Raw genomic sequence first — 12,288 nt, forward strand, 5'->3', positions numbered from 1 at the left:
ATTCAAGAAGCAAAAGTATGGGAATTAATCAGTAAATGTTGAGCACTGAGATGACATTTACAATCTATCCCCATGCAGAAATATTCCTCCATGGAAAGAAGACCCACTAGTGTCTATGGCTGCACCTATTCTACAAACTTTTACATCCACTGCGCTCACTTTTACCTTTAAAGCACATGTAAACCTATATGACATTTTGTAAAACTTTTGCTTGAAATCTAATTCAAATCAAATATGAACTATTACCCTTATCATGGAATCTTTAAAAAGTCAGAATAACGTTTTTTAAAACATTTTGAACCTCCAATGGCTTTATAGTTTGGGGTCAGCGAAGGAAAACCTATTTAGCATCAACAAGGCTTCTGTTGTAGAAGTAATATGTGGTCCAAGGGTCGAACGTCTACTACAATTCAGATGTGCAAAGCTGTTTTTGTAAAAATTACCTTTAAGACAAATGGTAGTGAAATGGCATTTTGTATTTGCATTGACTGTACGTCATAATGAAACCAACTGTTCTATGTCACCATCCATTTTGGGCTAAGGAGAGACTGCTTATTGTCTCAAACATATGAAAGAAAACCTAACATGGCTGGATTATGAAAGCTATCATTGGGAACTTATTTTTGGTGGTGTACTCTCCAGGATTGCCATCATTGTTCACGAAAAACATATAGCTTACACGTGCATATCAGGCGGAGGAACAATGGACATGCCTGTCCAACAAAGCAAGGATCAAGACAAGTGATGTAGACCTTGCACCTTCAAAAAAAACAGTATAATGGCATTTCCCAAATGTCTACCCTGTTACGCTCCTTTTAAGCTGGCCACACAAATTACATATCTTACAATAGAGAGCTTCAATCATGGTACCCCATCTGATAATTAATCAATTATAGGTAAATATGGAAATAAACAGACTTTCAAGGTACCCAGCTAAAAACATGATTTTTATTCCATTTGGTAAAATGATGGATGAACAAGACTAAAAGTGCACAGATAACTCAAGGAGAACATATCTTATAAAAGAAGTGTTCAACCATGGCACCCCATCTGATAATTTATCAATTATAGGCAACTATGGAAATGAACAGACTTTCAAGGTACCCAACTTTACACAAATATTTAAAAAATAAAGATTTGTATTCCATTTGGTAAAATTATGGATGAACAAGATTAAAAGTGCACAAATAACTCAAGAGGAACATATCTTATACCAGAGGGCTTCAGTCTTGGTACCCCATCTGATAATTATTCAATTATAGGCAAGTATAGAAATAAATTAACTTTCAAGGTACCCAACTTCACACAAATATTTATAAAAATATGATTTTTATTCCATTTGGTAAAATTATGGATGAAAAAGATTAAAAGTGCATAAATCAATCAAGTAGAATCCGTATATCACCACCACCTAGTCCAACACCATCATGATTTTTATTCCATTCATTAAAATTATGGATGAACAAGAAAAAAAGTGCACAAATCACCCAAGAAGAAACCATATATCAACACCACCTAGCCCAACACCATCATGATTTTTGTTCGATTTATTAAAATTATGGATGTACAAGGTAAAAGCGCACAAATCACCCAAGAAGAACCCGTATAACAACACCACCTAGTTCAACACCAACACTTTCAAGGTACCCAACTTCACACAAATATTTATAAAAATATGATTTTTATTCCATTTGGTAAAATTATGGATGAAAAAGATTAAAAGTGCATAAATCAATCAAGTAGAACCCGTATATCACCACCACCTAGTCCAACACCATCATGATTTTTATTTCATTCATGCAAATTATGGATGAACAAGAAAAAAAGTGCACAAATCACCCAAGAAGAAACCATATATCAACACCACCTAGCCCAACACCATCATGATTTTTGTTCGATTTATTAAAATTATGGATGTACAAGGTAAAAGCGCACAAATCACCCAAGAAGAACCCGTATAACAACCCCACCTAGTTCAACACCATCATGATTTTTATTCCATTCATTAAAATTATGGCTGATCAAGAATAAAAGTGCACAAATCACCCAAGAAGAATCCATATATCATCACTACCTCGTCCAACACGATCATGTTTTTTATTCCATTCATTAAAATTATGGATGAAGAACAACACAAGTGCACAAAACACGCAAGGAAAACCCCTATATGAACACCACCTAGTCCAACACCATTATGATTTTTATTCCATTCATAAAATTATGGATGAACAAGAATAAAAGTGCAAAAATCATGCAAGAAGAGAACATATACGATCACCACCTAGCCCAACAACATCATGATGGTGTTGGACTAAGTGGTGTTGATATATGGGTCCTTCTAGGGTGATTTGTGCACTTTTATTGTTGTTCATTCATAATTTCATTGAAAAGAATAAAAATCATGTTTTTATAAATATTACTGTGAAGTTGGGCGACAAAAATTAGATGGGAGAGAATTCTCAGATGTTTTTTGTTTTTAAATTTTTTTCTTAAGCAGCATATAATGTTTCCATAAAATGCAAAAAAAAAGGAAAAAAAAGGAAAACATGAAGAACATTTCCAATACAGCCAATGCAGACTTCATCTAATGATGCTATCAGAGTTTTATCTTGATTATTTCTACACTGCCCAGTTGTTACCCAAACATGTGTAAATTGCTGCCAGATATCAACTTAGGTTATGTTTACTGATGGGAAGTCAGTTGTGAGCAGGAGTATGTCCCCTCAGGATATAAACATTTGAAATCTAAAAATATATAAAATATTCTAAATTCCAATGAATGTCAAAAACTTGTACGTGTATTATTGTGGATGCTCTACAAAATATCAGGTCTAATTCTGGACAGAAATGGTTAGAATTTTGGCCAATTAATGCTGAATCTACCGATATTCAAGCCATGGGTGGCCCTGCAAGCACCACCTGGCTCTAAAAATGTTGATTCAAAAATTGACGGAGCCGGAAAATTATTGGCCAATCAGATACAGTCACTGTTCAGCGGCGCAATTGTATTTATGCAACCACAGGTGCCGCAGTTGCTTTAATACAAAGGGGATTCCACGTTGTTAGCATGGATGGGGACATCAAGTGATTTTCTTTCTGTCTCCTGCGGGCTGAACAGCCAAAAGTTTAACCAGCTATCCACTAACGTCCAAGTTTTCAGGACAAACCTTTAAGGTGTACCCCCTTCTTCAAGGTCCAAGCACTACTTGGACCTTGAAGAAAGGGGTACAACCTGAAAGCTTGTCCTGAAAATTTGGATGTCAGTGCAAAAAAAAAATATCGCGGGCAGTACCCAATTGTTTTTGTTGCAAGTTCACTAATATGGCTACAGTCACCTGACCCATCTTCGCTCAACCTAAAAATAAAATTTTCTAGGTTTTTTGCAAACCTATGGCTGTTTACAAACAGTTTAGGTGGATTCAAGATTGAGGGAGGATTCAACATAAATTTGACCAGCTGAACAACGGTAGGTACCAAAACAATTATGGACAATAGATAGAAATCTGAGATATCTTTGGAAATACATTTCCAACTTGTTAGATTATTCTCTGCATATGAAATGATTAGGGTAATTAAACCAACAAGCATTTAGATCAACAACCTTGAGCAGACAAAAACAACCATAGTGAATTAGCAAAAAATTTGGTAATGTTACTCAAATGGGAATTTTTTTTTAGTTGGTGGGTTAATTTTGAAAAAGGGAGCCCATGGCTGAGATACTGGAGCGATCCTTTCATTCTATGAATGAAAGTAAAGGCCAGAGTAAAGGCCAAGAGATATCTACTACCAATGATCCAAAACAACAACTCACTATGCCAAAGTCCCATAACAGACTCGCCTGACATAAAATTACTCTCGTACCATTTGTTTACAATTATTTAGGGTTTTAAATTTAAAAATATATATATATAATTTTCCAAAATACCCGCTCCTTTCTTTACCAGCCTCACACATTTTTTTTTTGTTGGTGGGTTAATTTTAAAAAAGAGCCCACAGCTGGGATACAGGAGCAATACTTTAATTGTATGAATGAAAGTAAAGGCCAGAGTAAAGGCCAAGAGATATCTACCACCAATGATCCAAAACAACAACTCACTATGCCAAAGTCATACAAGTCCAATAACAGAATCGCCAGATATAAATTACTGTCGTAACATTTGTTTACAATTATTTAGAGTTTTAAATTTAAAAAAAATATATATAATTTTCCAAAATACCTGCTCATTTCTTTACCAGCCTCATACATTTTTTTAGTTGATGGGTTGATTTTGATAAAGAGCCCATGGCTGAGATACTGGAGCGGTCCTTTAATTCTATGAATGAATGTAGAGGATAGAGTAAAGGCCAAGAGAGATCTACTACCAATGGTCCAAAACAACAATTCACTGTGCCAAAGTCATACAAGTCACATAACCGAATCGTCTGATTTAAATTACTCTAACCCAAATATTTGTTTACAATTATTTAGGGTTTTTTTTTTTTTAATTTATAATTTTCCTAAATACCTGCTTATTTCCTTAACAGCCTCATATAAGATACCTTTTAAAACAGTCAAGTCATTTAAGCTATCTTTGGTTAAGTAGTCTCTTATTTGCATCTCTGTGTAATTTGTTGAGTAATCAATCCACTAGGCACATTTTTGGACAATGCAATGAGAATTCGAGCATTACTAATGTTAATCAAGCAGCATGCTGGTATTAAACAGACAAAAACTACCATGGTGAATTAACAGAAAATTGGTAATGTAACTTTTACTTTTTTTAGCTTGGTAGGTTAATTTTGAAAAAGAGCTGAGATACTGGAGCGATTTATTTCATTCTATGCAAAAAAAAAATCGGGGTGGTGAGAAAAAAAAGAAAAAGAAAACTTTCCTGGTGCTTTATTTTTATTTTTTATTTTTTTTATTTTTATTAATAAAAATATGGCCACAAATTGCTGATTAGACTACATGCATGGGATGCTGGTACAAAATTGGAGCAGGTGTACTTGCGGTAAAAGTAGAAAAAAATAATAATAATAATAATTTAAAAAAACACAAAAACAGTAGGATGTGCTAACTAATAAGTCATGGCAAAGGCCAACTTTTTGAGCATGCATTTCCCCATTATGCTTGCTTAGCATTAAAAAAAAATGCAGACACTGAGCTTAAACTGCAGATGATACACTGTACTGTGTTTGTTTATATAACTGATTTATTTTCTTTTTTTTTTTTGGGCGACAAGATATTTCAGCCCTCCTGGTGGCGAAACTGTGTCAAGCAAAACAGCGAGAGCCTGTGAATTGCGTGCCTTGGGCGTGCTATATTGTTTTGATATGACTAATGCATTAAACGTCATCTTTAGCTCTTAGATTTCCTTCGGGTGCTCTCAGCAAACTTATTATCCATACTTTGCCCTTACTGATTAGCTAGAAATGATATTTCGCTGCAGTCTTTAATTTTAACTCATTTCTTCCTGAGCTGATAATGTTTAGATGGGTTCCTTTTTTAACAAGCCCCAAGCACTAGTGAATTTTTTTTTTTATATTTCATTAAATATGGGATTCATTGTTTTTTGTTTTGTTTTTTTATGTATGAACTTACACACAGTTTATGATCTGGCAATTAGTTTTTCAGCGATTTTTGGATATTTTTATTTTTAACAGGTATCTGTTTATTAAAATTTTTAATAAAAATATCCTAAAATATAAGAGGGGGGGGGAAACAACCCTAGCAAATAACTTGTCATATTTTTGATCAAAAATGACTTGATAGACAACATAGTCTGCATAATGAATGCAGCCTTCCATAAATAATACTTTCACCCTGTTTACGTGCTACCTAAAAGACAGATAAAGTACATTATAATAGTAGCTGTGATACAACATCCCTAAAAAAGAAAAATGACAGTTTATAATATTTATATAAGTTTGAAGGATGGCAAGCAGACATGACCAATTTGAAATCGTCCCACCGCTAACACTTGTATGCAAAACCAAGGTTCCAAAATATTAAATATTTTCTATAATAAATAAGAGTTCACCCAAACAGTGCAAAAATGTATATTTTTAGTGGTATTGTGACTTAAACAAGACTATTTTGATACAGACACAAAGTTCACAGAACTATGTTTTAAATAGCAATTTTTACTTTTGTAATTTTTATTTTGCAGGTATCAGGCACACCTATAAAACTATTGCCACGCATAGCTTAATGCTGTTATAAGGCAATGCAATAACTACTTTTTTTAAATAGTTTGAATTACTTAAAGTTTTTTTTTTTTTTTTTTTTTTTTTTTTTTTTAATCATGTTACGCCGCTATTAAAAATTAAATACAAAATACTGTTTCTGACAAAACTAAAAATTAAGTGCAACCTTGATAACTGCGTTAATGGTTTACATTTTTTTAAAATAATTTTCTCAGTTGTTCAAAGTAATAATTACATGCTAACTTTCAAAAGTATGTTAATGTGCTTTTGCGTTGTATGACGCCATATTTTTTGCTTAAAAATTATTTATTTTAAATACATAATCATGCATGGGTATATATATATATATATATATATATATATATATATATATATATATATATATATATATATAAACTTCAAGCGTATCATTTATGCCAGGAATAAAGAAAAAGTTTAATAACGTAATTTACCATTTAAGAATAGTGCATGAGAAAGAGATGAAACAATGTTATTTATATGTTTCCCTTCAAAATGCTCCACCCCCCCAACCTCCTCCCACAAAAGGATATATCTAGTTGTAAAATGTGTACTCTAGCAACAATTGCAATTGCAACAATGCACAATTGTTGTCTTGAGTTAGGTGGGTCCACCATTTTGTTGTTGAGTGGGGCGCTGTGCAGCAAAATGGTGGATGTCGGCACTCATCCTTCATCCAATTAAGAAATGCCATAAGGGTTTCCCATCTTAATTTGTTTTGCACGTTTTTTTCCCCCCCCCCAAAGGTCAGTAGTATGATGTCAATACGGGCAATTTACAATCGCTAAAGAACACCAACTCAATGACACTAAATAAAATTTTTGCGCAATCAAGTACTGAATATACCATTTGCCATACCATGTCCCTAGTTAAGTGTTGAACGTGACTCATTACTTTAGGTAAAATTTTTCAGATGCACTCGGCACCCTGGACCTCTTATTTAGAAAAAAAAAAATTTGGATCCATAAGAAAATCCATGTATGCGTATATGGTATCTAGTATACGTGTATGACTGTATGGAGTAATTTCTATTTACACAACTATCTTCAAACATTTTGATACAGCCCTACTAAATAATCACAAAAATTTCGACGTCCCTGTTTTCTACACTTGGAAGTTGTCGCTTTTGGGATTTATTTAAAACAAAAATGAGAATATTTTAATACAACGATAACTTAAATACAGCATTACTAGTAGTAGTACTTCCACAATGTTAATGTAATAGTATACAGTTTGGCGTTATCAAAAATCCTAGTTATCAACACGAATCTGAATTAATTATGGACTGGGCTGCCCAACGCTACTTTCAGTTGACTTCCTTACACTTAATTAAAGAGCGTGACTAATTAGAAAGCTGTAACAACTAGTTAGTACAATACTTACTGAGTGTCACATGATCAAATCATTTTACTACACAGCCAATCCCCCCCACTACCACCTCCACCACCACCCCTTCCATAAATACTAAAGGGTAAAAGAATGGTCAATAGGCTTAGTCAACATGGCTTGAAAAGGGGCTCCCATTTTTTTTTCCATATATATTTTCCTTTTAAACTGTAAAAATGGACACTGTACGCAAATGGCAAGCTGTTATTACGAAGCATTCATCATGGCATCTAAGGCCGCCTCGCTCTGTTGTTGAACTTAGGCTGACCTCTATACACCGCAAGGTATGTGAGGCAGATGGTGACACCCACAGTTAACGGAGATGCAAATCCTTTCCTGAGCATTCTCGACAGCAAAACAGTTGCCTAAATTTCTCCACGTTTTTTTTATTAGCGGGATAGGCATTTATGTTAACATCCTTCATTAATGTTGAGTAGTTATAATGGGGGTCACATGATGCAGCAAACACTTATGTTGCAGTAAAGGGGACTTGCCTAGCCCATGGTGAAAGCCACCATCAATAGATAAAACCACCACAAACATCCGTGTACCAAAAGGTACCTATTACCAGCATCCCGGGGGCTATCATCCCAGACCTTGCCCTCCCCAGACAATTCCTTTTCAAAGCCCAAATCTGTAAAAAAATTCTAATAATCTCCAGCCTTCCACGTCATTTATTTTCTCTTGTTTTGTGCCCTGACAAAAAGAAGAAAAAAAAAAAAATAAGTGTTTGAGACGTGTCGCTCGACAAGAGCTCTGAATCTTCTGGCGTTTCATCAGCAATTGTTTGCAAAATTACAACCTTCCCAAGGCAGTCTGCTTGTGTACATTGTCGAAAGAATCCACCAAGCAAAGCATTATGGCTGTCAATCTAAATTTTCTGTACTAAGGAACCTGTACAAAGGCTTCTGCCATTACCAGTCTTATGATTCTCTACCAACTGAAAAACCTCCATTAGGAAGGAGAAAAGACGTACATTTGTGGTCAGACAATATTAAGGCTTTGCACTAAACATAGACTTTTAGAGAGAGGTGTTGTCAAGAAAGATGGTTATGGAATCAGTTTGGGAAGATGTGCGTTTATCTTAATGCGAGGGTTTCATGAATAAAGGAGGGGGGAGACAAGGCAAGGGCTAGACTTTTTGTAAGCAAAGGGATTTAAAAAAAAAAAATGCATTAGACATATTTTCCTTTTCGATTGTCCGAGCATTTAATCTTTTCCTCTACGGATGTATAATAGATTGTGATTGCCTGTTTATCAATGTAGCTATCGATGTCAAGCATGCCATGTATATGTTAAGTCATATCTACAAACTCCTATTGGTAGACATACATTCACACATTAAATAAAAATAACTTGACACATTGTACACATATTTATCAATTACATGACAGCTTATTTAGCTTCATTAAATGGCATAAAAAAATACAACACAATAACAATTACCAAATTCTTGATTTAAAAAAAAAGCCTTTAGCACTCCGCAATCATCAACACTTTTTGGGTTGGGTAAAAGGTTGAGATCAATTCTAATCTAGAATACACAATAAGAAACTATGGTTTGCTGATGCGTGTGAAGACTAGGCTATAAGCAATAGAATAAAAAAGCCTTCAGCACTTCACAATTGTCAACAATTTTTAAAGTTTGAGGTCAATTCTAATTTCAAATACTTAATAAAAAAAAACTATGGCTTGCTGATGCAGCCCAAGACTCAGGCTAAAACCAATAGAATAAAAAAAAACCTTCAACACTTCACAATGGTCAACAATTTTTGAAGTTTGAGATCAATTCTAATTTCAAATACTTAATAAAAAAAAAAAAAAAAAATCTATGGTTTGCTGATACAGCCCAAGACTCAGGCTATAGCCAATACAATAGAAAAAGGCCTTCAACACTTCACAATTGTCAACAGTTTTTGAAGTTTGAGATCAATTCTAATTTAGGATACTTAATAATAGAAAAAAAAACTGTGGCTCGCTAAAACAGCCCAAGATTCAGGCTATAGCCAATACAATACAAAGGGCCTTCAACACTTCACAATCGTCAACAATTTTTGAAGATGGAGATCCACTGTAATTTTGAATGCTTAATATAAAAAAACTATGGCTTGCTGATGCAGCCCAAGACTCAGGCTATAACCAATAGAATAAAAAGTCCTTTAACACTTCACAATCCTCAACAAATTTTGAACATGGAGATCCAGTCTAATTTCAAATACTTAATACAAAAAAAAAAACTTTGGCTTGCTGATAAAGCCCAAGACTCGGGCTATAGCCAATACAATAATAAAGGCCTTCAACACTTCACAATTGTCATCAAATTTTGGTTAGTTGGTAAAAGTTTGAGATCAATTCAATTCTAGAATACTCAGTAAATCCGATGTTTTGCTGATGCAGCCCAAGACTCAGGCTTTAACTCATACAATATAAATGCCTGTGGATAAAACACATTACATAATGCTAATTCGCGAGCTGTCCTTACTCATAAAACCCATTCCGTAGTTGTTCTTGTATCATCAAATCAGCTGTCACTTGCATAATGGAGTTTAGAATCAGTTTTTTTTTTTTTTTTTTTAATAGACCTATTATCATTTACGCTTCGAAAATATTAGAAAAACTCTATCAGGATAAGAGCCTTCCTGAGATGGAAGTGTACAAAAATATGTTTGTTGTGTATGAAAAGAGAGGTGCAGTATGAGCTGCCTGGAGCCTGGAGTAAGTGTTATTGATTTTAAAGCAAGTGCTGAGATTATTGCTCTGAAACGCTGCAGGAGCAAAACCTGACTCAGTGACTGTTCACTACTCTGTTTACAGTTTGTGTATGAAGCCTGCGAGCGTGAGTCCTGTGACACAAGGCCTTGTTCTGTTTGTTGTCCCTAATTGTTGGAACAATAAAGTTATGGCTATCTACATTTAAAAAAAAAAAAAAAGAAAAAACAAAAGCAACCGGTACAGAGAGAATGCCAGAAATTTAGCAAAAAAAAAAAAAAAAAATCGAAAACCCAAAATAATAACTCTAAGTAGGGACAGTAGAGCGGTGACGACAGGGGACTTGGTGAAGCAGTTTCTAAATATAACCACAGCTACAACGTATTACTCATCGCCTCGTCACCCAGCAAGCTCATCCTTCGTGCACGGTAAAGCTCTTCACTGATATGCACGATAACATTCGCACTCGCAAATAAGGCTGCACTAGGGCAATACATGGAGTGGAATTCTCCCAAGCTTACTGCTTGTAGATGAGAAAGTAGAAGCCAGCCTTCGTTCATGCAACTTATGCATATTTCATGCCTTGTACAGTCACGTAAGCAGTTATAGGTTTCTATATTGTCGTTCACCTAGGAAGGTCTAGATGCCAGATGGGAACAATGACAGACATTGTGCTGTGCGAGGAGGTCACCATAGCTCCTAGTTGGCTTGTTTGTTTTTGAGGTCTAAGTAGGGAACGATGGCAAGCACTCTACCACGGCGCGGACACTAGAGGAAATGTTAAGACATTTTTATCGTTACTACAATCATGTAACTTCCACATGAACGCTATGACAAGCAGAGATGCACCTGCAGCTAGGAGGTTTCTCTGCTCTGATAACATATTGCTATTGGCTCGTTAATTAAAGCGATTGGTGCATAAGAGAGAAAAACAGAGGCCCCCTCGCAGCCGGAAGGATAAGGTTGTATGCTTTCGCTCACCCATCTCTCGCAAGCCTCCATTCATCTCTCGTCCTTCTCTGCCATCCCATTCCCTTCGTTTTGCCCCCCTCCCTCGTTAAATCCTTACCTCTGACCAGGATCCGTCGACAGTAATCAGCTTCTCCTGCAGACTGGGTGTCCTGAGTTTCCTCTTTGGACGATCCCGGGCTAGAGGTGGAGGTCACAGGAATGTCCTTTATGCTATGGCCTCGTAGGGAGCACTCCAGATCTGCTCTGCTTCCCTTGTCTCTGAGTCGCTCCGTGCACGACGTGGCTGACTTCCCACACAGAGGGCTCCTCTCTTCGGACACTCCATCGCCCATACTAGTGGCCTGATCAAACATCAGGCGAAGCCCCCCCTTTAACCCCTAGGTTTGCCCCCTCCCCGTCAACACCAGTTTGAGAAAGCTGATCCAAAAAAAAAAAAAAAAAAGCAGAAACAAACAAACCACGAGTCACTCAGGCAGGAGAAGTCAGAAGCCAACTGCATGAAGGGCATCAGCTGAGGTTCTGTATAAGTATTCCACATAGGGCATGGTTGCCACCGTACACAAACGCAGGGTCCCCTCAGCAACGTTGGTCTCTCTTATAAGGGTAGACGACAAGTAGCTCCCAGATGTGAATTTTCCATGCAGCGAAAAGAGAAATGGAAAAGAGGCATATATTGTGGACTGTGAAGAGTGTTGCTGAGACTCTTGAAGAGTCGACTTATAAGAAGGTGATGCTTCTCTCTGTTCTTTCTTGCCTTTTTCTTTTTCCACTGCCAGCCAAGTATAAAGAATTGTGAATGAATGAAAGAAGGCGTTCCAGGGTCTTTTTTTTTTTTTTTTCTTTCCTCCTTTAAAGAGTTCAGGGTTTGACAGCCCAAATATTCTCCTTGGTGAAGAACTTCTACAGTTCAAAAAAGCCCCATATGTCAGAGTAGGTAGTGTTCCAAAGATACGATGAGCACTCACTGTTCCTCAAAGCTGGTCTTGTGCCAGACCCAAAGCCCTGCTTTACTTATTC

At 35.9% G+C, this 12,288-nt stretch overlaps 1 protein-coding gene across 1 annotated transcript in view; it reads right to left on the bottom strand.

Annotated features, from left to right (window-relative positions):
- The window catches only part of VAX2 (ventral anterior homeobox 2), a 137,557-nt gene extending 125,896 nt beyond the window's left edge, over positions 1-11,661 (bottom strand). The window contains exon 1 of the mRNA XM_073611042.1: positions 11,369-11,661. Within this exon, the coding sequence (XP_073467143.1) occupies positions 11,369-11,624 (256 nt within the window). The 5' untranslated portion in view covers positions 11,625-11,661. The remainder of the gene's footprint in view (positions 1-11,368) is intronic.
- Positions 11,662-12,288: the final 627 nt, after the last annotated feature.

This window comes from Aquarana catesbeiana, linkage group LG01, assembly GCF_042186555.1.
Source record: "Aquarana catesbeiana isolate 2022-GZ linkage group LG01, ASM4218655v1, whole genome shotgun sequence".
Lineage (NCBI taxonomy): Eukaryota > Metazoa > Chordata > Amphibia > Anura > Ranidae > Aquarana > Aquarana catesbeiana.